The sequence below is a fragment of the Mytilus galloprovincialis genome, chromosome 4 (genome assembly GCF_965363235.1).
Source record: "Mytilus galloprovincialis chromosome 4, xbMytGall1.hap1.1, whole genome shotgun sequence".
Classification (NCBI taxonomy): Eukaryota; Metazoa; Mollusca; class Bivalvia; order Mytilida; family Mytilidae; genus Mytilus; species Mytilus galloprovincialis.
The window spans coordinates 15,250,481-15,274,875 of record NC_134841.1 but is presented as its reverse complement, the minus strand read 5'-3'; the positions used below and the strand labels follow the sequence as shown (position 1 = coordinate 15,274,875).

The following is a 24,395-nucleotide window of genomic DNA, read 5'->3' as shown; positions in this document are numbered from 1 at the left end:
TTTCTTCATTTTATATTAGTTAGCAAAAAGTAAAATCACAAAAATACTGAACTTAAAGGAAAATCAAATAACAAAACGCATCAAAAACGAATGGACAAGAACTGTCATACTCCTGACTTGGTACAGGCATTTTCAAATGTAGAAAATGGTGGATTAAACCTGGTTTTATAGCGCTAACCCTCTCACTTTGATGACAGTCTCATCAAATTCCGAGCTGATGGTAGTCTTATGCAAGATGATTACTAGTTACTGTTTAATTTGGAGATTTTTATGTGTTGTTATATTGGCAATTCAATTTGAATTCATAAATTCTTCGCCCCGGGGTTAAATGTCCCACTAACAATGTGTATATACCCTTGACATACAAATTGTTATTTTGTGGAGGATATGATCACCTGTTTGAGTTGATCAATGAAATAAGCAAATAAAAAATTATAACCACTGCACAAAAATTTCATGTTTACAGAACTACAGTTTTTGTTTTGCCTGTGACTTTTCTGTAGTGTGACATAGGTATTACTATCCTATGGCAGCTATGAAAACTATTTGTATAAAGCTTTAAATTTCAGACATAAGAAGACCTTGATGCTTCATATCCGTTTTGCGGATACTTTATGTTACAAAGTTACAATCAATCATATATTCATTGCCTTTGACCTCATTTTCATGGTTCAGCGACTGCTAAACAATTTTTATGGCCCGCAACAAAGTTGTCGTGGACATATAGTTTTACCCTTGTCCGAAATTCCGTAATTCCCTCATTCAACAACAAACCATTATGTGGGGTTTTTTTTTCTAAACAGCTTTAGATATTGGACTGATTTTTGGTATGTGAGTTAACCATGATGAGTTGCAGATCACTTTTGAGTTTCATTCCGCTTTGCAAATGTTTGTTGAAATATCAGGCTTTGATAAATTGTTAAAAATCACAGTTATACAGACTTTTTTTCTAAACGCTTTCAGATATTGGACTGATTTTTGGTATGTGAGGTAACCATGATGAGTTACAGATCAATTCTGAGTTTTGTTCTGCTTCACTAATTTTTGTTGAAATTACGGGCTTTGGACTTTGATAAATTATTGAAAGTCTCAGTTATATTTTATTTTTAAGGCCTCAAGATTTTGAGCAGATTTAGTATATGTGAGACTACCATCTTGTTTGTGTCCGCATGTGTTGTTGAAATTGCAGATTTTTCAAATGTTTGGAACGGGGTCATTCGTGTCGTTTTTTTACACATCTAGTTTTTATTGTTATTTGAATTCCTCACTTGTTAAGAGTAATAGGATAACTATATTTGGTATATAGGTTACTTGCAACTTATATAGGTCCGTCAGACAGAGTTCAACTTACCTCAACCTCATTTCATGGATCAGTGATCAAGGTTAAAGTTATGTGATTAGGTCTGTTTTCTCAAATTCTATAAGCAGAAGGTTAACTATATATGGTGCATGGAAAGATTGAAATACTAGAAGGTAGTCTGGCAGATTTCATCCAACCTTGACCTCATTTTCACGATTCATTAAACAATGTTAAGTTTTTGTGTTTTTGGTCTGTTTTTCAAGTACTGTAAGCAAAAGGTAAACTATTTATTGTGTGTGGAATGATTGTGAGGTGTTCAAGTCTGTCTGGCATGTAAAATATGTCCATTGTTCTTGACCTCATTTTCATGGTTCAGTGACTACTTGAAAAAAAAATTTAGATTTTTTGTAATGTTAATTTCTGTCTTACTATGAGCAGTAGTATAAGTATATTTTGTATGTGCGTACCTTGCAAGGTCCTCATGTCTGTCAGACAGTTCACTTGACCTCAACCTCATTTCATGGATCAGTGAACAAGGTTAAGTTTTGGTGGTCAAGTCCATATCTCAGGTACTATAAGCAATAGGTCAAGTATATTCGGTGTATGGAAGTATTGTAAGGTGTACATGTCCAACTGGCAGGTATCATCTGACCTTGACTTCATTTTCATGGTTCAGTGGTCAAATTTAAGTTTTTGAGTTTTGTCTTTTTTTCTAATACTATATGCAATAGGTCAACTATATTTGGTGTATTGAAGTATTTTATGATGTACATGTCAGTCTCACAGGTTTTATTTAGCCTTGACCTCATTTTCACGGTTCATTGCTCAGTGTTAAGTTTTTTGTGTTTTGGTGTGTTTCTATAGCAAGCTATAGCAAACTTTCCAAAAACAGAGCAGATGTGGCAGGTGTTGTTTACTCCCATAAATTTTACTGCAGAAAAAAAAGTTTGGCATCCAAAATACCAAAATACTAAAATGAATACAGTATAAACTACAATTTAAACGGTCTAATTTGTACACTAAAATGACTTCAGCATAGTATAAGCTCTGATCAAAAGGGTCTGATCTTACACTAAAATGATAACACCACAGTATAAGCTCTGATTAAAAGGGGTCTGATCTGTTCACTGAACCAAGGTGGCTTCAGTACAGTATAAGCTCTGATTGAAAGGGATCTAATCTATTCATTGAACCAAAATGACTACAGCACAGTATAAGCTCTGATTGAAAGGGATCTAATCTATTCACTGAACCAAAATGACTACAGCACAGCTCTGATTGAAAGGGATCTAATCTATTCACTCAACCAAAATGACTACAACACAGTGTAAGCTCTGATTGAAAGGGATCTATTCTATTCACTCAACCAAAATGACTACAACACAGTGTAAGCTCTGATTGAAAGGGATCTGATCTATTCACTGAACCAAAATGACTACAGCACAGTATAAGCTCTGATTAAAAGGGATCTGATCTGTTCACTAAACCAAAGTGACTTCAGCACAGTATAAGCTCTGATTGAAAGGGATCTGATCTGTTCACTAAACCAAAGTGACTTCAGCACAGTATAAGCTCTGATTGATCGGGATCTAATCTATTCACTCAACCAAAATGACTACAACACAGTATAAGCTCTGATTGAAAGGGATCTGATCTGTTCACTAAACCAAAGTGACTTCAGCACAGTATAAGCTCTGATTGAAAGGGATCTGATCTGTTCACTAAACCAAAGTGACTTCAGCACAGTATAAGCTCTGATTGATCGGGATCTAATCTATTCACTCAACCAAAATGACTACAACTCAGTGTAAGCTCTGATTGAAAGGGATCTAATCTATTCACTGAACCAAAATGACTACAGCACAGTATAAGCTCTGATTGAAAGGGATCTGATCTGTTCACTAAACCAAAGTGACTTCAGCACAGTATAAGCTCTGATTGAACGGGATCTTATCTATTCACTGAACCAAAATGACTACAGCACAGTATAAGCTCTGATTGAAAGGGATCTGATCTGTTCACTAAACCAGTGACTTCAGCACAGTATAAGCTCTGATTAAAAGGGATCTGATCTGTTCACTAAACCAAAGTGACTTCAGCAGAGTATAAGCTCTGATGGAAAGGGTCTGATCTGTACACTTTATCTAGTCTCTGAAATAAAATGACTACAGTGCAGTATAAGCTCTGATTTAACTGGATCTAATATGTACACTGAAGCAACATGACTATAGCACAGTATACGCTCTACCGAAAGGGTTCTGATCTGTACACTTTATTGTCTAGTCTCTGCACCAAAATGACTACAGAATCCATTTGGTATCTTTTGTCTCTCTTCTATTTCCATGGATTTTAATGAATACTTATATCTCATATGCTAGAGCACTATACTAATTCTGAAAAATTATGATGTGTTGGAACTACACAGGAACCGGAAAGCTCTAAAAAAAAGCTTAACGCAATTTTTAGGAGTGGAAAGTCTGTATTGTTTATTTTCTCAAAATTTTAAAATAAAAAAGATAGTAGACTTACATACAAAAAATCAGTTTAATACACAAAGGTGTTTAGAAAAAAGTCTGTAAATTTTCCAAGTCCAAAGCCCTTAATTTTTGCAAAATATCAATGGAGTAGAACCAAATGTTAATATGATCTCATCATAGTTGACCCACATGCTGAAAATCAGCTCAATATGTGAAGGAATTTAGAAAACTAGTTGTGTCGAAACGACACGAATGGCCCCATCTCAAAAAGTTGAAAAATCTGCAATTTCAATAATCAGCAGAGCGGAAATAAACTTAAACTTGATCTGTAACTCATCATGGTTAACTGACATACCAAAAATCACTGGCATATCTAAAGGTATATAGAAAAAAAGTCCATATAACTGTGATTTTCAACAATTCACCAAAGTCCAAAGCCCGCTATTTCAGCAAACTTTTGCAGAGCAGAATGAAACTAAAACTTGATCTGTAACTCATCATGGTTAACTCATATACCAAAAATCAGCCCAATATCTGAAGGCATTTAGAAAAAATATCCCTATAATGGTTTGTTGTGGAATGACGGAATGACAGACAAGGGTAAAACTATATGGCATCGACAACTTTGTTGCTGGGCCATAAAAAGTATTTGTTGTAGAACGACGGAAAGACAAATTAGATAGTTCAAATCTTTTTTTTCTGTAATTAATAACAAAGTATAGGAGTTTGACTGACAAGTGTCATTTGAACTTGACTATACAATATCAATATAAAATGTTCTACACACATGCAGCTGTTTGGTTAGTGATATATTTCTGTATATTCCCTTGCTTAAATCTGCAAACACATGCCCTTTATGACACAAATTAGAATTCAAATTCAAGAAGTTCTTTTAATTGATTTATTAATAAATTTAACAGAAAATTTGACATTATAAGCATGATATAACACTGCATTGTGTAGCATATAACTAAATATAGACTGTGGAAACACATACTCTGTTCTGTAGTGAAAGTAAAACAAAATTATACGTGTACATTTTTTAACCTATCCTCTAACATACAAACATCAAACGAAGTACACATTTTTTAGAACAACTGATTTTTTCATAACTGATACTTTGATGGAAATAATTAAGCAAAGAAAATTAAAGAATTAAGATATTCCTAAATGAATGTTTTTTCTTTATAAATTATGACTAGAACTAAAAAAAGATTATTCCTTTGAACACTATTGGAAAGATGTGCTTTTCAAATAGACAAACATATTTTACGAAATTCAATGCCAGTAATAATGTAAGAATTTTGACAATTCTTTTCATAAAATTTAACAATTTTCCTTGACAAAACTGACTTCAAAGATACAAAGGTCAAAATAATATGAAAGGAGATTGAGGTTAAGAGGTCATGGAAAAAACATAGTTGATAGAAAAAATCACTTGATATACAATTGAAACAAAGAAAAAACTGTACATAAATACAGGTTAAAAAATACCTCTATATTAAGTTAGCTTAATGTCTGTTTTTAAAGGAGTAAGTTCGGTAAGTGCCATATTTGGCCCCAATTATAAAGTTCATGGTTACAAGATAATAATTGTTTTAAGTTGCCTTAAAGACATGTGAAAAAGTTAAACAGAGCTGTTTTTGTCAAAGTTTAATTCTAACACAACGATTTTTACATTCCAAAACGGTCAAGATAAGGGATTTTGGTGAAATTTGCCAAAATCAGCGGGATTTCAACCAAATAAAGGACCAGGAAACATAGAGCGCAGGCGTCGACAAGCTTAAGGGCATACGATACAGTTACAGTGAGGGTAATGACGTTGCTAACGTAAAATGTTATTTTCGCGACGTCAAACTCTGACATATCGGGAAAAGATGCATTTTTCGACTGATTTTTATCATTCAAACTGATTTAATTTGAAAACGAGTGCATGGACCCCTATTTTTTAAAACAGCAATTTGTTTCATTTTGCAAGGAGATTATGTGACCCAAATTTTATAAAACTGTAAATAGCGCAATTTTTTTAATTTTGATAAACATGCAGCAAAAAATGACGTTTTTTCCTCTATTCATGAACATTTGATAAATACAGAGTTATTTCGGAATAAAAAGTGCATAATTTTTAATGATACTTATAAAATGCAGAAATTACCGATTATTTAACAAAAACCATTTTGTGTTTATCTTTTAAAACAAAAAAGTTATGTCTTTCTTTCGAAAAAGAAAATACGGACACAAATCTGAATTTTGAGCAAATATACAAAATTTCGACCTTATTTTACTCAAAAAGTAGCACATGAAAGTATATTTTTTATTACATATTTGATTTAATCAGGTAAAAAATAGCCTATATGCAAATTTTCATCAACTTGTAAATACAGGTTCAAAACTGTATCGTATGCCCTTAATATTCAAATAAGACATGTGAAATGTCTTCACAAACATTATTTTAAAAGATCTTTGTTGTCGACGTATGCGCTCTATGTTTCCTGTCAAATAATCTTTGGAAATTTACCCATTTTTCATTGATTTTTTTGTGAAAAATCAATATGAGTACAACTTGTGACGTCATAATGAAACGCAGAAACGTAAAATTTTAAACAAAATGGCTTATATCCTATCTAGTCAATGTATTAGCTATAATTTATCGTGATATTGGTCAATAAATCCGAATTTGAAATTTACGTTAAAAAAGTGGGCCATTTTAGGACCTTATCGAACATACTCCTTTTCATCACTTGTAGATTTTAACATGAAAGACTATTGGTTTCAGTATCAAATAATTATGCAAATTTTCATGAGCAGACAAGTACAAGGTTGTATATGTTGTATATGAATGCAAATTAAAAAATCCATTTCCTATATATATAGACCATGGTTTATAATCTTTCCAAGATAAACAATGCATAGCAGTGGTCTCGCTAGCCCATAATAGAAGGGCGCTGCGCCCTGGGTGCCCTCAGCCGCGCCCTTGGTGCCTTCATCCGCGCATGGACGTCAAGTTGGTTACCTATTCCCTATTCCCTATTCGTTACCTATTCCCTATTCCCTATTCGTTACCTATTCGTTACCTATTCCCTATTCCCTATTCGTTACCTATTCGTTACCTATTCCCTATTCCCTATTCGTTACTTATTCGTTACCTATTCCCTATTCCCTATTCGTTACCTATTCGTTACCTATTCCCTATTCCCTATTCGTTACCTATTCGTTACTTATTCCCTATTCCCTATCGTTACCTATGCGTTACTTATTCGATTTTTAATATCCTTCCCCCTTTTTAATTAATTATTATTCTTCTTCTTCCTCTTCTTCCTCTTCTTCCTCTTCTTCTTCCGCCACTTTAAAAATGAACTTGTCCGCAGCATTTCTCCAAAACTACTTGTCAGATTTACTTAGGGTTTCATAAAATGTTAGACTAATCTGTCTAGGTGAGCCATCAATCGCTCATTTGTGCATTGGGGTCTATAAAGGGGTATTTTGGGGGGGCAGACAGAAGGGAGGGGTTTACTATAGAACCCTATGGGATTTTATTTTCTAAAATTTTCAAATGAATATAACTTGAAAACTGTAAGTGATAGATACATGCAGTCTTCAGAAATGATTAAAGGACAATAAAACAAATCACATGAAATATAGGGGAGTCCCTGGGGGGTCATCCCTACCCCCTTCAATTCGAGAATATGCTTGTAACTTGTAAACGGTCCAGATCCCCACCCCTAAACCATATATATTCTTGTATGGGACAATAAAACTAATCAAATGAAATTAAATAAAAGTTCCTGGGGGTCACCCCACCCCGTTCAATTTGAGAATGTACTATTATCTTGTAAATGGTCCAGATCCCCACCCCTAAACCATATATGTTCTTGAATAGGACGATAAAACAAATCAAATGAAATTAAATGGAAGTCCCCGGGGGTCATCCCCACCCCGTTCAATTTTAGAATGTGCTATTATCTTGTAAACGGTCCAGATCATCACCCCAAAACCATATATATTCTTGTAGGGGACAATAAAACTAATCAAATGAAATAAATGGAAAATCCTGGGGGTCACCCCCATCCCGTTCAATTTGAGAATGTACTATTATCTTGTAAATGGTCCAGATCCCCACCCCTAAACCATATATTTTCTTGTAGGGGACAATAAAACAAATGAAATGAAATAAAAGGAAAGTCCCTAGGGGGTCAGCCCACCCCCTCTTGTTTGAAAACTTATAAACGGTCAACATCCCCACGCCGAAACTATATATATTCTTGTAAGGGACAATAAAACTAATCAAATGAAATTAAATGGAAGTTCCTGGGGGTCACCCCCACCCCGTTCAATTTGAGAATGTACTATTATCTTGTAAATGGTCCAGATCCCCGACCCTAAACCATATATATTCTTGTAGGGGACAATAAAACAAATGAAATGAAATAAAAGGAAAGTCCCTAGGGGGTCAGCCCACCCCCTCTTGTTTGAAAACTTGTAAACGGTCAACATCCCCACCCCTAAACTATATATATTCTTGTAAGAGACAATAAAACTAATCAAATGAAATTAAATGGAAGTTCCTTGGGGTCACCCCTACCCCGTTCAATTTGAGAATGTACTATTATCTTGTAAATGGTCCAGATCCCCACCCCTAAACCATATATAATCTTGTAGGGGACAATAAAACAAATAAAATGAGATAAAAGGGAAGTCCTGAGGGGGTCATCCCATCCCCTCTTGTTTGAAAACTTGTAAACGGTTAACATCCCCACCCCTAAACCATATATATTCTTGTAGGGGACAATAAAACAAATAAAATGAAATGTAGGTAAAGTCCCTGGGGGTCACCACCACCCCCTCCTGTTTGAATACTTGTAAATGGTGGAGATCCCCACCAGTAAGCCATATATATTCTTGTATGGGACAAAAAATCAAATCAAATGAACATGGAACCATATGAATTGCGAGTTATGGGAGCTTTGTTTGGGAGACTTCGTAACAGCATCCTGTTACAATTACTTCTTGTTGTTTATACTCTTATATCTGGTACTAGTTCTAAATTTGTTGAGGTAAAATGATCTTTTTATGACCTATTTATATGTGTTTGTGCTCAACCGATCCTTTTACTTTATGTTCGATACTCATTTGTTCCTTATTTGATTTTTATACGTTCTACTTTTTAACTGCTTTATGTCCGTATGTTTGAAGATGGATCTTGGTTCGAAGGGATGAAATCACCGTGTTAGCGCTTGCATAAAAAAAAAGATGTGGTATAATTGCCAATGAGACAACAACCCACAATAGACCAAAATGACACAGAAACTATCAACTATAGGTCAATGTACGGCCTTCAACAATGAGCATAGCCCAAACCGTGCAGTCACCTAAAAAAGGCCCAGATATGACAATTTCAAACAATTCAAACAACAAAACTAACGGCCGTATTTCATATACAAAAAAAATAACGGAAAACAAATATGTAACACAAAAACAAACGATAACTACTTAATTTCAGGCTCTTGTCTAGGGAGAGGCACATACTAACATAATGTGGTGGGGTTAAACATGTTAGCAGGGTGTACATCGTTTCGGAGCATGCTATTACCTTGTTTAATTCGTTCCATCACTCGCTTATAATTCGCTTATAATACGTGTATCATACGTTGCACCTTTTAAAACATGATTTTCAATTGTTTTGTTGTCTCTGGTGGTAGATTTGGGTTCTTAGAGGTGATATAACTCTATAAGCGCATATGTACCCGTTCCAGCGCTCGGATAATACCCTGTTACTTATTCGTTCCTTATTCGCTTTTAATGCGCGGGGTAAGTATACGTTGCACCTTGAAATAAATCGTTTTTTAATTGTGTTCATGTCTCTGGTGGTAACAATGTGTTCTTAGAGAAGAAATGACCCTATTAGAGCGCATGTACCCGTTCCAGCGCTCGGTTAATACCCTGTTACCTATTCGTTACCTATTCGTTACCTATTCACTTATAATACGTTTGTTGTACGTTTCACCTTTGAGAAAAGGATTTTCACTTGTGTTCATGTCTCTGGTGGTAACAATGTGTAATTAGAGATGAAATGACCCTATTAGCATGCATGTACCCGTTCCAGCGCTCGGTTAATACCCTGTTACCTATTCGTTACCTATTCGTTACCTATTCACTTATAATACATTTGTTGTACGTTGCACCTTTTAGAAAAGGATTTTCACTTGTGTTCATGTCTCTGGTGGTAACAATGTGTAATTAGAGATGAAATGACCCTATTAGCGTGCATTTACCCGTTCCAGCGCTCGGTTATTACCCTGTTACCTATTCGTTACCTATTCACTTATAATACGTTTGTTGTACGTTGCACCTTTTAGAAAAGGATTTTCAATTGTGTCCATGTCTCTGGTGGTAACAATGTGTTCTTAGAGATGAAATGACACTATTAGCGCGCATGTACCCGTTCCAGCGCTCGGTTAATACCCTGTTACCTATTCGTTAACTATTCGTTACTTATTCGCTTTATATACGTTTGTTGTACGTTGCACTTTTTAGAAAAGGATTTTTACTTGTGTTCATGTCTCTGGTGGTAACAATGTGTTCTTAAAGATGAAATGACCCTATTAGCGTGCATGTACCCGTTCCAGCGCTCGGATAATACCCTGTTACTTATTCGTTCCTTATTCGCTTTTAATGCGCGGGGTAAGTATACGTTGCACCTTGAAATAAATCGTTTTTTAATTGTGTTCATGTCTCTGGTGGTAACAATGTGTTCTTAGAGATGAAATGACCCTATTAGTGCATATGTACCCGTTCCAGCGCTCGGTTAATACCCTGTTACCTATTCGTTACCTATTCGTTACTTATTCGCTTTATATACGTTTGTTGTACGTTGCACTTTTTAGAAAAGGATTTTTACTTGTGTTCATGTCTCTGGTGGTAACAATGTGTAATTAGAGATGAAATGACCCTATTAGCGTGCATGTACCCGTTCCATCGCTCGGTTAATACCCTGTTACCTATTCGTTACCTATTCACTTATAATACGTTTGATGTACGTTGCACCTTTTAGAAAAGGATTTTCAATTGTGTCCATGTCTCTGGTGGTAACAATGTGTTCTTAGAGATGAAATGACCCTATTAGCGCGCATGTACCCGTTCCACCGCTCGGTTAATACCCTGTTACCTATTCGTTACCTATTCATTTATAATACGTTTGTTGTACGTTGCACCTTTTGGAAAAGGATTTTCAATTGTGTTCATGTCTCTGGTGGTAACAATGTGTTTTTAGAGATGAAATGACACTATTAGCGCGCATGTATCCGTTCCAGCGCTCGGTTAATACCCTGTTACCTATTCGTTACCTATTCACTTATAATACATTTTTTGTACGTTGCACCTTTTAGAAAAGGATTTCCACTTGTGTTCATGTCTCTGGAGGCAACAATGTGTATTTAGAGATGAAAAGACCCTATTAGCGTGCATGTACCCGTTCCAGCGCTCGGATAATACCCTGTTACTTATTCGTTCCTTATTCGCTTTTAATGCGCGGGGTAAGTATACGTTACACCTTGAAATCAATCGTTTTTTAATTGTGTTCATGTCTCTGGTGGTAACAATGTGTTCTTAGAGACGAAATGACCCTATCAGAGTGCATGTACCCGTTCCAGCGCTCGGTTAATACCCTGTTACCTATTCGTTACCTATTCGTTACTTATTCGCTTTAAATACGTTTGTTGTACGTTGCACCTTTTAGAAAAGGATTTTCACGTGTGTTCATGTCTCTGGTGGTAACAATGTGTAATTAGAGATGAAATGACCCTATTAGCGTGCATTTACCCGTTCCAGCGCTCGGTTATTACCCTGTTACCTATTCGTTACCTATTCACTTATAATACGTTTGTTGTACGTTGCACCTTTTAGAAAATGATTTTCAATTGTGTCCATGTCTCTGGTGGTAACAATGTGTTCTTAGAGATGAAATGACACTATTAGCGCGCATGTACCCGTTCCAGCGCTCGGTTAATACCCTGTTACCTATTCGTTACCTATTCGTTACCTATTCACTTATAATACGTTTGTTGTACGTTGCACCTTTTAGAAAAGGATTTTCAATTGTGTTCATGTCTCTGGTGGTAACAATGTGTTCTTAGAGATGAAATGACCCTATAAGCGCATATGTACCCGTTCCAGCGCTCGGTTAATATCTTGTTACCTATTCGTTACCTATTCGTTACTTATTCGCTTTAAATACGTTTGTTGTACTTTGCACCTTTTAGAAAAGGATTTTCACTTGTGTTCATGTCTCTGGTGGTAACAATGTGTTCTTAGAGATGAAATGACCCTATAAGCGCATATGTACCCGCTCCAGCGCTCGGTTAATATCTTGTTACCTATTCGTTACCTATTCACTTATAATACGTTTGTTGTACGTTGCACCTTTCAGAAAAGAATTTTCAATTGTTTTCATGTCTCCGGTGGTAATAATGTGTTCTTATAGATAAAATACACATTTTTAAATGGTTGCTATGGAAACAAACTATTTAGTAAATTCACAATTTTAACGTTTTTATATAGTTTGGGGTTTTGTTTGTCAATACTGTAAATATACATATCCTTTGTATTGATTAACTTTATTTCTATGGGACTTTAAATTCCCTTATTTTATATTTTCAAAAAGGGTCTTTTTTCACATATTCAGGCAAAATGTTGATTTGATGGTTACCATGGCAACGGGCATAATACAGGGAAAATAAAGACAGAATTTTGACCATCTACCAAAGTTCTTATGATATAGGGCAAAAAAAATTACTTCTGTGACATGCCATGAATCACCTTCTGCATGATTTTTACAAAGACCGGTACTTAAAAGTCATCAAAATAAAACTATGCCTTTACAGAAATACAGAAATGCCTTCCATCTCAACTTGTTAGCGACAAGCACAGTTTTTAATTAACCCAAACGTGGTGGAAATTGATTTTGGAGTTACTTCCCCTGTTTTAGCTTATTACAAATTTGTGCTCTAAAAATATTATCTAGTATCAAAAAAAGGAATAAATTACCAATTGAATATATAATAACATAATAATGTTACCTTAAAGATATTAACTGTCTTTGAACATATTAAAAAATATATATTGCAATTTCTACTTGATAATTATACTTTTAGCAATCCATGTTCTAAACATTATTAAATTAGTAATGCTCTCCATTTCGGATCAAATTAAAAGCTATATTTCCTATATAGATAAAAAAAAAAAAACCACATATTATTTGATAATGGGTAGAGTGAAGTTAAACTGTAAAAACATAATATGTTGATGAAGATGTACTATATCATTCATAACTACACAAACAATGAAATAAAGACTATAGTTGAAAAGCATCTTTATTTAAAAAAAAACAACATATACAGTAAAAAAAAAAAGAGATTCGTTAACTCGTGATACACACAGAAACGTAGACAAAAAAATGAGCAGTGCCTTTTCTTATCATAAAAAGTGCCCTGCCCTCCACTGGCACCCTGCCCCTTTTGATTTCTAGCTAGAGCACTGCATAGTATATATTTGGAAAAGACTGTATAGTATATTGTAGGAAAAGACTATCAGTAACAACATTTAATTAAAGTTTTTAGCACAATATTATACTTCTATTTATAGAATAGTATTTTACTCCCAAATGGGCCAATGGTTTAAGAACAAAACATGAAAAACTAATGAAAAACAATACACATAAATTATATAGTTTTCATATTTATGTTAATAGATACATATATTCAAATATCTTTTCAAAAGACATCCTCCTAACATACCAGTTCAACACTTCCAAAACAATTTTTAAAAAAATGTTTAAAGAATCATAAACATATATTTCATATAAATTCCATAAAAAAATCTCATTAATATATCACAGACATACGCTTACTGATGATTTATATATACTGTCAAGGTATTGATCCTTTAGAAATAACATGCACATATTCTCACAAAGTTTGAGGGGTTTTCTAAAAAAAAAAGTTCATAAGTAACTACAACAGTTTCCCAGCAGTCCTGGTCATGAATGTTTCAGCTTGTTGTTCTAGTATCTAATTTGTGCTGTCTTGTATAAAAAAAATATCTAGCTTCTACTTGTATCCTATTTCATTATTTTATAATATTAGCATACATGAAAACAGCTAAAAAGAGTCTGACGTACTATTTTTTTCACCTCTACGTAAACATCATGGAAAAAGTCAAAGATAAAACTCGGCAGAAAGAATTACTTGAACATTAGATTGTAAAAAGTAGATAGTCTACAATGACATTTTACTATTCATAATCTCACTTCAAACAAAATTCCTGCAATTACACTGGCTAACAATAATTATCAATGAGTGTTACCATATATATAAATATATAAAAAGTATTAATCATACAGTGATTCTTTTACTTTCCTTCAATTCTTTACTGGAGAAATTATATGTTAACTGGTTTTATCAAAAGAAATCCTTAACAAACATTAAAATCTGATTTTTTTGTCTTCATTATCTTTTTTTCGTTATTTTTGCCTTTAATTTTCTATTTTTAAGTCCATAACAACACGTTGTTTTGCCATCATCTAAATCATCCATGACAACTTCATCTGGAGAATCTGAATCTGAATCAACCAATGGAGTTATTACATTCTGATTGTAAGGTTTATTTGGAAGGTCTATAACACTTGCAATTCTGGTGTCATAAACAGCCTGTCTTGACCTCCAAACTCTGATATTAAGGTCGTCTGCTACTGTTACCAAAACTTCCTGATCTGTTGGACAGAAAGCCGTGGCATTCACACCATTCTGAGAATGAATTCCACATTCATGATTGAGTTCTGATAATATAACTCCATAGCGACGGTCCCAGATATAACCTTTCAAATTTTCACTTCCACTGAAAATAAAATTAGATCATAAACATGATAAAAGAATATACCATGTAAAAATTATTAATTCTAAAATTACAAAAATTTGTAAATAAAACATTTTGTAAAATATAATTTCCAATACTAACTTTATTGTATAAAGAGAATATCACTTCATAAAACTGTACACAAAGACAGAATACTATAACTAATAGTGCTTAAATTGCTTTGTATTAAACAGTGGGCTCATGTTCCTATCTTACTGTGACCTCTTGTACATAAAAATAGAGTGTTTTGAATAAGAATTAAAAATAGTATTACAAAAGAAATCAGTATGTTTTCTGTGATAGTCAATAACAGAGGAAATGCATTTTGATATTAGAATTTTTTAGCCATTTGAATATAACTCCGACACAAAATACAGCTATATTTTGTATCACTGTAAATATTTATTCTTGCAGCTTTCTTTGATTATTTTTATAACTCAGTATAATTGTGTGTGTTTGTTTTGTTCACGCATAATTATCAATATTATTAAATTTGATGCAACTGTTGTACAAGTGGAAGGTTTAGCGCTATAAAACAGGTACAATCTACTATTTTCTACATTTGCAAATGCCTGTACCAAGTCAGGAATATAACAGTTGTTGTCCATTCGTTTGATGTGTTTTGTCATTTGATTTTGCCATGTGATTAGGGACTTTCCGATTGAATTTTCCTCGGAGTTTAGTATTTTTATAATATAATATTTTGTATGCTGAACTGTAAGTTGGAAGATGTCAACTAATGGATGATTACAACAATTGCCAAATTTAATTTTTCTGCTGTATAAATACATAAATAAATGACATACAATGTATGTTTAAAGTTTATGTTTGATTAAATTATTCTCGTGTTATAAAAATCTGATTTTAACTTTTCTTACCAGGCAACAAAATTCTTGCTAATAGAAGGGAAAATATAGGACACATGATCTTCTCCAACAGATCTGGCTCCCTTGTAAACCTCTTTAGTCTCAAAGTCATTTTGAAGGTCATAAACTCTGACCTCTATACTCTCATCATACAAACTAAAACCTTCCCCTAGAATCTTTTGTCTTACACAATAAGCAAGATACCTAAAAACAAACATAAATAGATTGTTATCTGAGATTGTTGCATCAATATTAATTGTGAATGGCTTAAAATTGGGGAAACAGGTGCATTGCATAACATATAAAGACTAATCAATTCATACCTTTTGTCAAGCCTTGATAGAGCAATTCATATCATGGAGTTATAAAAATAAATAAGTAATTTAACTCATTATTTCTCATTTCAAAGATTAATCTAGAACAAAATACACAACGTTTACTCTGATTTCAAAGCTATTTGTGGAAATACTGATATTTTTATATCCCCATACATAATTCAGATTTTTTAAAGACATTTCTGTTTGTTTTCATATTTTTCTGAAAACTGCAGCCATTTCACATTAGGAAGGTCATTTTGAAAATCGTTATGTTCATTTGACCTTTTCAAACAGGACACTTTTTGGTTGAATTATAAAAGCAAAGTGCTCCTTTTACATTCAATACTTAAACAATTAAATCATTTATAAATTTAAAAAAAAATGACAAAGTCACATTGCTTACAGGAAAATCTAACATTATATTTGCATTTCTTCCAAGATTGCAATTCTTATTCTTTACGAAGTGCTCCTTTGAAGGAGGCATTTCCTAATCCAGATACAGATACAGAATGGTATTGCATTAGCACATGTTTAAAATGTTGACAGCAATATTGTACACAGCTTTTCCTTAAACTGCATTTTTCATTTTTGTCTATTAATCACAATCACAATAGTACATTCAGGCAAAGATTTCCTAATTCATAGTATTAAAAGAAGACTGTAAAATAATTTATGCTTAAATATTAGTGTTATATTCTGTCAGGTCTATGAAAAATGAACATAAACGCAATTATAGGATAGTCAATTATCTAAATTTACCTATGATCGTTTGATAAACTGGTTCCAATACATGTACCATCACATTCATATAAACAATGGGGCGGTGTAAACATCCTTCCCACTTCACCTGACTCTGCATCATTTAAAACATTATAGTCTATACCATACTTGTACAAAGTAGCCCTGTAATCCAATGATGTTTGATATAAAATCAAATATTTATCCTGTGTTTCCGCACTGTTACAAGCATTCTCATTATCATCTTCATCACTTTCATTGTCTTCCTGTTTTTGTTTCTTAGTTACAGGGTCATGGTCACAATCACGAGCACTTGTTGATGCATCACAAGTGGCCATATTATAATCTGTTTCACAATCAGATGAATTATCTGCTTTTGGCCATTTTGATTTGTCTATGATTCTAACAAAATCGTTTCTATGACGACAGTGTCTGATTTTTAATAACTCACTAAATTCATGCTGACAAATCTTCTTTTCAGCCTAAAAAATAAAGTTTTATTTCATTTTATCAGGACCAAAAAAAATGGCATTTAAAGAAGATCAAATATATAGGCCTTTACAGCGGTTATCCTAATGCTAGCAAGTCAAAGGTTTGGTTTGCTTGCTTGATTTGTTTGTATTAATGATTTTGTTAGTTTTGTATATTTTTTAATTCCAGTTCATTTATGTTTTAGAGTTTAGTGTGTTGTCCATTTTCACTGTACTAGTACTGGTACACATTTTGTTTAGGGGCCAGCTGAAGCCTGCCTCCTGGTGCAGGATTCTTTTCGCTGTGTTGAGGATCCATTGGTGGTCTACAACTATTTTTCTGTCCTATGGTCTGGTTGTTGTCTCTTTGAAGCATTCCCCATTTCAATTCTCAATTTTATTTCAACCTTAATTAACTCTGAGAATAACTTCTGGCAAAACAGTATATTATGAAGATGTTAACATGTTTTTCTCAAAAACTTCTATATTAATTTGTTCCAATTTTAGATTATGGATTTACAGAAAGTTATATAGTACTTGTTTAGTCCTGTTGTTAACCAAGAAAGTCGATTCCAATAATAAGGACAATGAACACAAAGTAATGTGCAAATCTCAAACATGGTATACATGTATTTGTTTTATACATAATATCTACAGAGATAGTTATTTTAAACATTTCAAATTTAAGTCTATTATTTCTTTGCTATCAAGTTATAAGCAAAACAAATGCATTTAATAACGAGAATAAAATCAAGCATCTCCAAGAAGGATAAAATAGACATACATTTTTTAACATATTACCACATCAAAGAGAGTAAAAACATTATATTATACAAATACCTCAGCAGTGGTGAAATTTCAATGAAATTCATTTGATAACTGAAATAAGCTTGCTATCAAAATCCAGGATAACCATAAAACATGCAATTTTATCCAGAGTTCTGAACTCACAGATTTTCCAAAATTATAAAATCTTAACAACTTCACTATTTATTACAATGCTGGCTGGTAATCTTGTTCACGTTATAGAAGTCTGTTTATTTGATGTTCTGTCAATATTAATGAAATGCATAAATTTATCACAGAAAGAATATAATTGGACTGTATTAATCTTACCTTGTGAGTCCTCACTTGTAAAAAATAGCCATGTCCATCTTCACTAGCTCTACCCATGGAAATAAAATTATTGTCATCATACCAAGCTCCTCGGAAATTAGGAAATTCAACTCTTACAAGACAGAGTTCTATTAGTTCTATAAAAAAATTGATTACAATCATAGTTATAAAATAACAATAAAACTTCAGCTTATTCATTAATGACAGGGTCATTTTTTCAACTGTTTATAAAACTTATAAAAGAACTGAACAGAACCCTTTATCCTTACAGCCTTTGACATGTTGTAATGAAACTATAAACTGGAATGGGCTTCATATTTCTAATTTGTTTTTCTTTTATTATTTTGTACATTAATTAGGCCTTTAGTTTTCTCATTTGAATTGTTTTACATTTTGTCATTTTTTAGCTTTTTACAGCTGACAATGCAGAATGGGCTTTGCTCATTCTTGAAGGTTGTAAAGTGACCAATAGTTGTTCATTTCTGTGTCATTTGGTCTCTTGTGGAGAGTTGTCTCACTGGCAATCATAAACTCTAATTTGGCATTAACCTTAGAAATATCATGTCATAGTGTACTAAGTTTCAAGTTGATTGGACATAAGCTTCATTAAAAACTACCATGCCGAAACTTAAATCATAAGCGAGCCAAACGGACTGAAGAACGAACAGACACAAAAACACAATGCCCTTGTTGGAGGCATAAAATTTAAATATAGATTACTGACTCGATCAATTGACCATGCAAAAGCCTCCAGAGTCCTCAGGCTTATTGAACAACCAAGTAGTACATGTAGTACATGTACATATAGTGACTCCCATCCATAAGAAGCACCATTCGTTAGTATAGTATTTACCTTTTCCAAATTGATAAATCTTTATAAAGCCATCATAGAAGTAACCCATATCCATCCCAGCCACTAAAAGTTTGGTCTCTGATTGATTAAATTCAGAAAAACGTGTATAACTAGGTAAATCTACAACAAGTTTCTTTGTAAACATTGTGGTTGGCATTCCAAGTTCCCAGACCTAAAAAAAAGTTATATAAATATATGAGTCTTAAAAGCACACCCATCCAGCAAATCTAATTGATATTTAAAGCCTGGAAATGATGATGCTACACAAACAACAAAGTAGTTGTCTATCTATTAAATATTATATTATTTCATCCAAAAAAAAATGTATGGAAGGATAACGGTACTAAATAAGGAAAAATAAAATATGTGATGAATGTAAAGTGACAATCCTTTAATATGTAAACTATGTAAACTTCTATGTCATTTGGTCTCTGATAGAGAATTGTCTCATTGGCAATCATGCCATATCTTCTTATCTTTATGTATAAAAGACATAACTTTTCAATTTAAACTGACCTTAACACAAACTTTAACATGTAAACTATGGAAAAATTTCAGAGTCATTAAAGGTCATTACTGTGAGTGGAGGGACAAATAATCGCAATGGATATAAGATGTACCGATATCAATACAACTGCATACCAAATATCTTTGACTTACATGACTTTTTGTATCACTAGTTGATTCCCTAAAACTGACCTTATCAGAAATGTAAACATTGTTGCCCAACAAATGACCAAGCTGTCTGAAAATCTCTTTAATCTCACTTTTCAGGCTAGATAAAAATGAGCAGACACAAAGCTTACAATTAAACAATCATTGTGTTATATCTTACTGAGGAAGAAACTTACAATAACATTGCCATCTTTTCCTGTTGAAGAGAAATATTTTCCTGACGGAGAGAACATCACATGATACACTTCATCCTCGTGTTCCTTTAACACTTCACTTTCCACTACAGGAACATTCATACAGAGACGTCTGAATTCCTTATACCAACTCTCACAGTCAGGTAATGAAGCCCTCGGAAGACCCACTTTAAAGCTGACCAAATCTTTCCACAAGCTTTCATCTATAGCAACACGTCTCCATTTCTATAAATACAACAAAGTTTCTATAGCAATAGTTACACATCTCCATTTCTATAAATACAACAAATTTTCTAATTGTAATGTAATAATTTATTTTTTCTCCTGTCTGATAATATTGCTTGAAGCACGTTTTTTTTTAAATTCTGTGTTGATGGAGTGCTGTATCTGACATTGAAGTCACCAAAGATTTCCCTTTATACTGCCTTTCTTTTTCAAATTCACATACTGGGGTAGTTGCTATTAACAGATAACATGTTTGGTTTCATTAAAGCAAGATTCCTTTATATCAATTTTGAGATTTGTTGTTCAGGAATTGTGAGACTTACATTTTCAAAAATTACACTTCAGTTACTTACAGTTTAAACATGTTAAAAGAATTTGAACAAAGTGAACCAACACCTGAAGTGGTTATCTTGCGGTTGGGTACATGTTAAAAGTAGACGGAATGTTGTTGTTTTAGCATGAACAACATTTCTCTATTCAACCTACATGTATGTCAACATTTATGAGGGGGGGGGGGGCAATACCCTTTTATATATACCTGTTTTGGCCTTTTTCAAGGTGTTATTAACTGTTATCTGAGATACATTTTAAAGATATTAACTTTTTTTTAACCCACTGTGTTAACTGTTTTTGAAAAAATCGAGGTGTTGTTAACATGTTAACGCCTTAACGGACCCTATTGCCCCCTCATTTTTGCCACAATTTCATTAGGAATAATAGTCAGATAGTAGCTAAATCATATTTCATTACTATGATTTGAGTCCTTCAAAAGTAGTTTGCTTCAATATGCAAATACGAACAGAGATGTTATTACATGTAAGCATGCATCCCAACTAAGATTTGAGATATATCTTACACTACATGTCTTAGAAGCTTCCAACAAACTGTTACAGTCTAAGAAGGAGAATATATGAATGATAAAGTCATCAGGCATATGTTGCCAGATTGAGCCTTCATTCCACACATTGTCCTGGCACAAATCTTTCTCCTTTATGTCTTTGAATTCGTCATGTATATCTTTCTCCTTTATATCTTTGAATCCACCATCTTCTTTTTCTTCATTTCTGTCTTCCATTTTTCTTTTTCAAAACTAAAATCAATATGAAAAAATTTATAGCCTTCACTTGATTCATGCAATACAAGAGGTGATTCATAAAATTCCCGTGTAATATGCAAGTTTCCTGTCATCTTGAAAAATATTTTATGTCATAATATGTGGCTAAAATAAAGAACTCCTAAGAGTCAAAAAGATAATTTTAGTGTATTGGTTTTATAGATCATCCTGTGATATTAGGCCAAATAATAAAATATGTTTCCTATTTCCCAAACTCCCCTATATTTTTAGCTTAGAAAAAGTCCACCATAAAGCTTTTTAGGGTCATTTTTCAATAAGCACTGTTAAAGTCAGAATTTCTCTCCCATAAAATCATTGTAAATAAATTGTAAAATATAAACAATTCCCTACCAACCTACCCAATTTTTTCCAAAGTAATAGGAAACTCACATATTATTTTATTTGGCCTCAGATTCATTGTTATTGCTGATAGGAAAGTCTACTCAAAGGAGACTTTTTAACATACATAAATTTGTACATGTATATATGTGTATGATTCATGGTATAATTTAAAGGAGAAGTCAAATGAACTTCAAGCAGACAACAACCAAACATAATATGTTACATTTGCTGTAACTTAAACCAAAATCTACAGTGTTCTAGAAATTTTGATAAACCATGGCCTGGGAAAGTAAAATCAAAGATAAGAAATGCTTCTTTCATTTCATAAACAGCAGTGTGATCAAATTCTCCATATATTGCTACTTAACGCAGACTTAAAGATGTACATATTATCTTATGGCTGATACTATTTACCTCCCACATAAATCCACATGTATCGTAATTGTGTCCAAATTGAAATTGAAAATCAAAATCAGTCAATTTTTTTTATCATCTAAAAGAAAGAACATTTTATTCTCATGCACAAAAATTAGTTAACACCATCTGGCACAAATTTTTAACGTATTTTGTCATGAAGGTACACTCATTATGACCTTCCAAGATGGGAGCTCACTCTTTAGTTGTGACATGTCAACTGTGGATTTGACAGTAAATTGTAGCCAACAAAACAATAGTGTTTGGATTGAGAATTATATGGCTTGAACACATATTTTCTAGTGATTATTTAAAAGGATTTATGCCATCCTAAACATTTATTTGAAATTTGTGCCTTGTATCTCAAACTTGTTACAGGGAGTAAAATAGGTGTCTTATTGAACAGCCTTATTTAGTTACAATCTTACATTTGTTTCAGTTTTTTTAAATTTGTTAAAAAGTTCACAATGCTTCAAATTGATTGAGTATTACTTTTGATTAGCTTTTCTTAGATAATCTTAAAAATATACCTGAATGCATTCATCAGTAATTAAACATGTTTACGAAGTATTGCCCCTAACATATTGTCCAAAAAATCACGAAGATCACCAGGATCTATGAGCTACATTTCCACAGCTACATTTGTAAACAAGACCTCACCTCAATAAATTAATGTAAAATAAGTTGTAAAAGAACTTGTAATGGAAGCATGACAACTAATCCCACACCAAATCGCTCCACAGTGCTACCCTCCCCCCCCCCCCCTCCTTTTATGAAAATGGGTCAAATCAAGATAAAGGTCTATCCACTTGCTCCACTTAAGAAAAGGGTGAAAATTTTATAAATAAAAGTATGACAGTTCGCCCCACTCATGAAAACTTGTATTTTATTGGTATGCAAACTTATGTACAGAATAATAATAAGAATAAGAATATTTTATTATTCCAATCAAGGGCCCTTGATGGGCAGCATAACATGTACACATAGAACAATACATCATGATTTGTAACAGAAAAACATTTTTATATAATAAAATGAAATATTAAAAAACATTTCAGACAAGTGTTATTATCTTCATTCTATAAAAGTCAAATACATTTAATACCAGGCAGGATCAGAACCATAAAATCATTACAATTATCAATAATTGTTATTACATACATTAATTAACATTTCGTCTAACATCTAGACATGTAATAATATAGCTCCCTAAATATTTAATGACAGACAAATTTTCATTAGTAAATAACCAAACAAATTTTGTACATATGCAAACCTATCATCTGAAAATAAAATTGTGGAAACACCCATGATTCTTGACTTATAAAAATCTAAAATACAGTGTTTTATGTTTACCAGAAAACAAACGTCATAAATTTATTTTCATAAATGCGGCTAGTTGGTAGCCCTAAAGGCATAAAGGTAAATGTTGTAAAACTTGTTTCCCAATCCACTATAAATAAATATGTTTAAACTTAAAGTTCTTTTTTTTCACAAGTTTAGACCTTTGCATTTGAATGCACCTGTCCTCAGTCAGGAGCCTGTTCAGTGGTTGTTGTTTGTTGATATGGTTCATAAGTGTTTCTCGTTATATTTTTTATATAGATAGACCGTTGGTTTTCCTGTTTGAATTGTTTTACAGTCGTAATTTTGGGGCCCTTTAAAGCTTAATGGCTGTTTGGTGTGAGCCAAGGCTTGATATTGAAGGCCGTACTTAAACCTATAATTGTTTACGTTTTAGAGATTGTGACTTGAATGAAATGTTGTCTCATTGACACTCATACCACATCTGATCCAGGATCCTGCTAATTATATTTCGTTAGAATCCTGTATCCAACTTCTCGTTATCATAATATAGCGCATGTAATTTCCTATGCCCTGCAGGACTTCATTTCTCGTTTTCACACTTAATCATGTGTCACGATTAATAAACAACGGCCAAATCCACACCTAGCTTCGACATGAATGGGAACCACCCAGAAGGTAAAAAGTGGGACGAGCTCAGTTGGTTGAAAAATTTGGGCAACTTAGTTGTGGAGATTTTACATCAGGGTGAGTTGTCATTGATTTATTGTAATGATGTTAGATAAATATATTATTGCTGTTCTTGAAAACAACTTATAACTTTCCATCCAGTTTATTAATTAACAGATGAGATAGGGATTTACTGAATACTGTGCAAAATTTGTCACATGCTGACATAAGATTATTGAGTTGAAGATACTCACTTTAGTCATTTCTATCAGAATCGATGAGTGACATTCGAACTGAAAACAGAAAATAGGGAAGATGAAACAGTTTCAGTTTGTTGATGTTGACAAATAAAAACAAAATTACCTACAGATCATGGTCTTTTCCCTTTTCCTTTCGAGCACTCGTTACTTTC

The 24,395-nt window shown here is 33.1% G+C and overlaps 1 protein-coding gene across 2 annotated transcripts; it reads right to left on the bottom strand.

The window, feature by feature from the left end:
• Window positions 1-13,132: 13,132 nt before the first annotated feature.
• LOC143071448 (F-box/WD repeat-containing protein 5-like) lies at window positions 13,133-24,389 on the bottom strand. 2 transcript variants are annotated; one of them, XM_076245732.1, is made up of 8 exons: window positions 24,351-24,389; window positions 20,996-21,229; window positions 19,897-20,139; window positions 19,046-19,217; window positions 18,193-18,329; window positions 16,628-17,088; window positions 15,564-15,755; window positions 13,133-14,667 (listed from the first exon to the last, which is right to left on the bottom strand). In XM_076245732.1, exons 2-8 carry the CDS (start codon window positions 21,212-21,214, stop codon window positions 14,280-14,282), a joined length of 1,812 nt encoding a protein of 603 aa, XP_076101847.1. In that variant the 5' UTR covers window positions 21,215-21,229; window positions 24,351-24,389; the 3' UTR covers window positions 13,133-14,279. The 2 variants fall into 2 exon arrangements, with proteins under 2 accessions (XP_076101847.1, XP_076101846.1); XM_076245731.1 differs by having other exon boundaries at window positions 24,238-24,374.
• Between the last annotated feature and the right edge of the window lie 6 nt (window positions 24,390-24,395).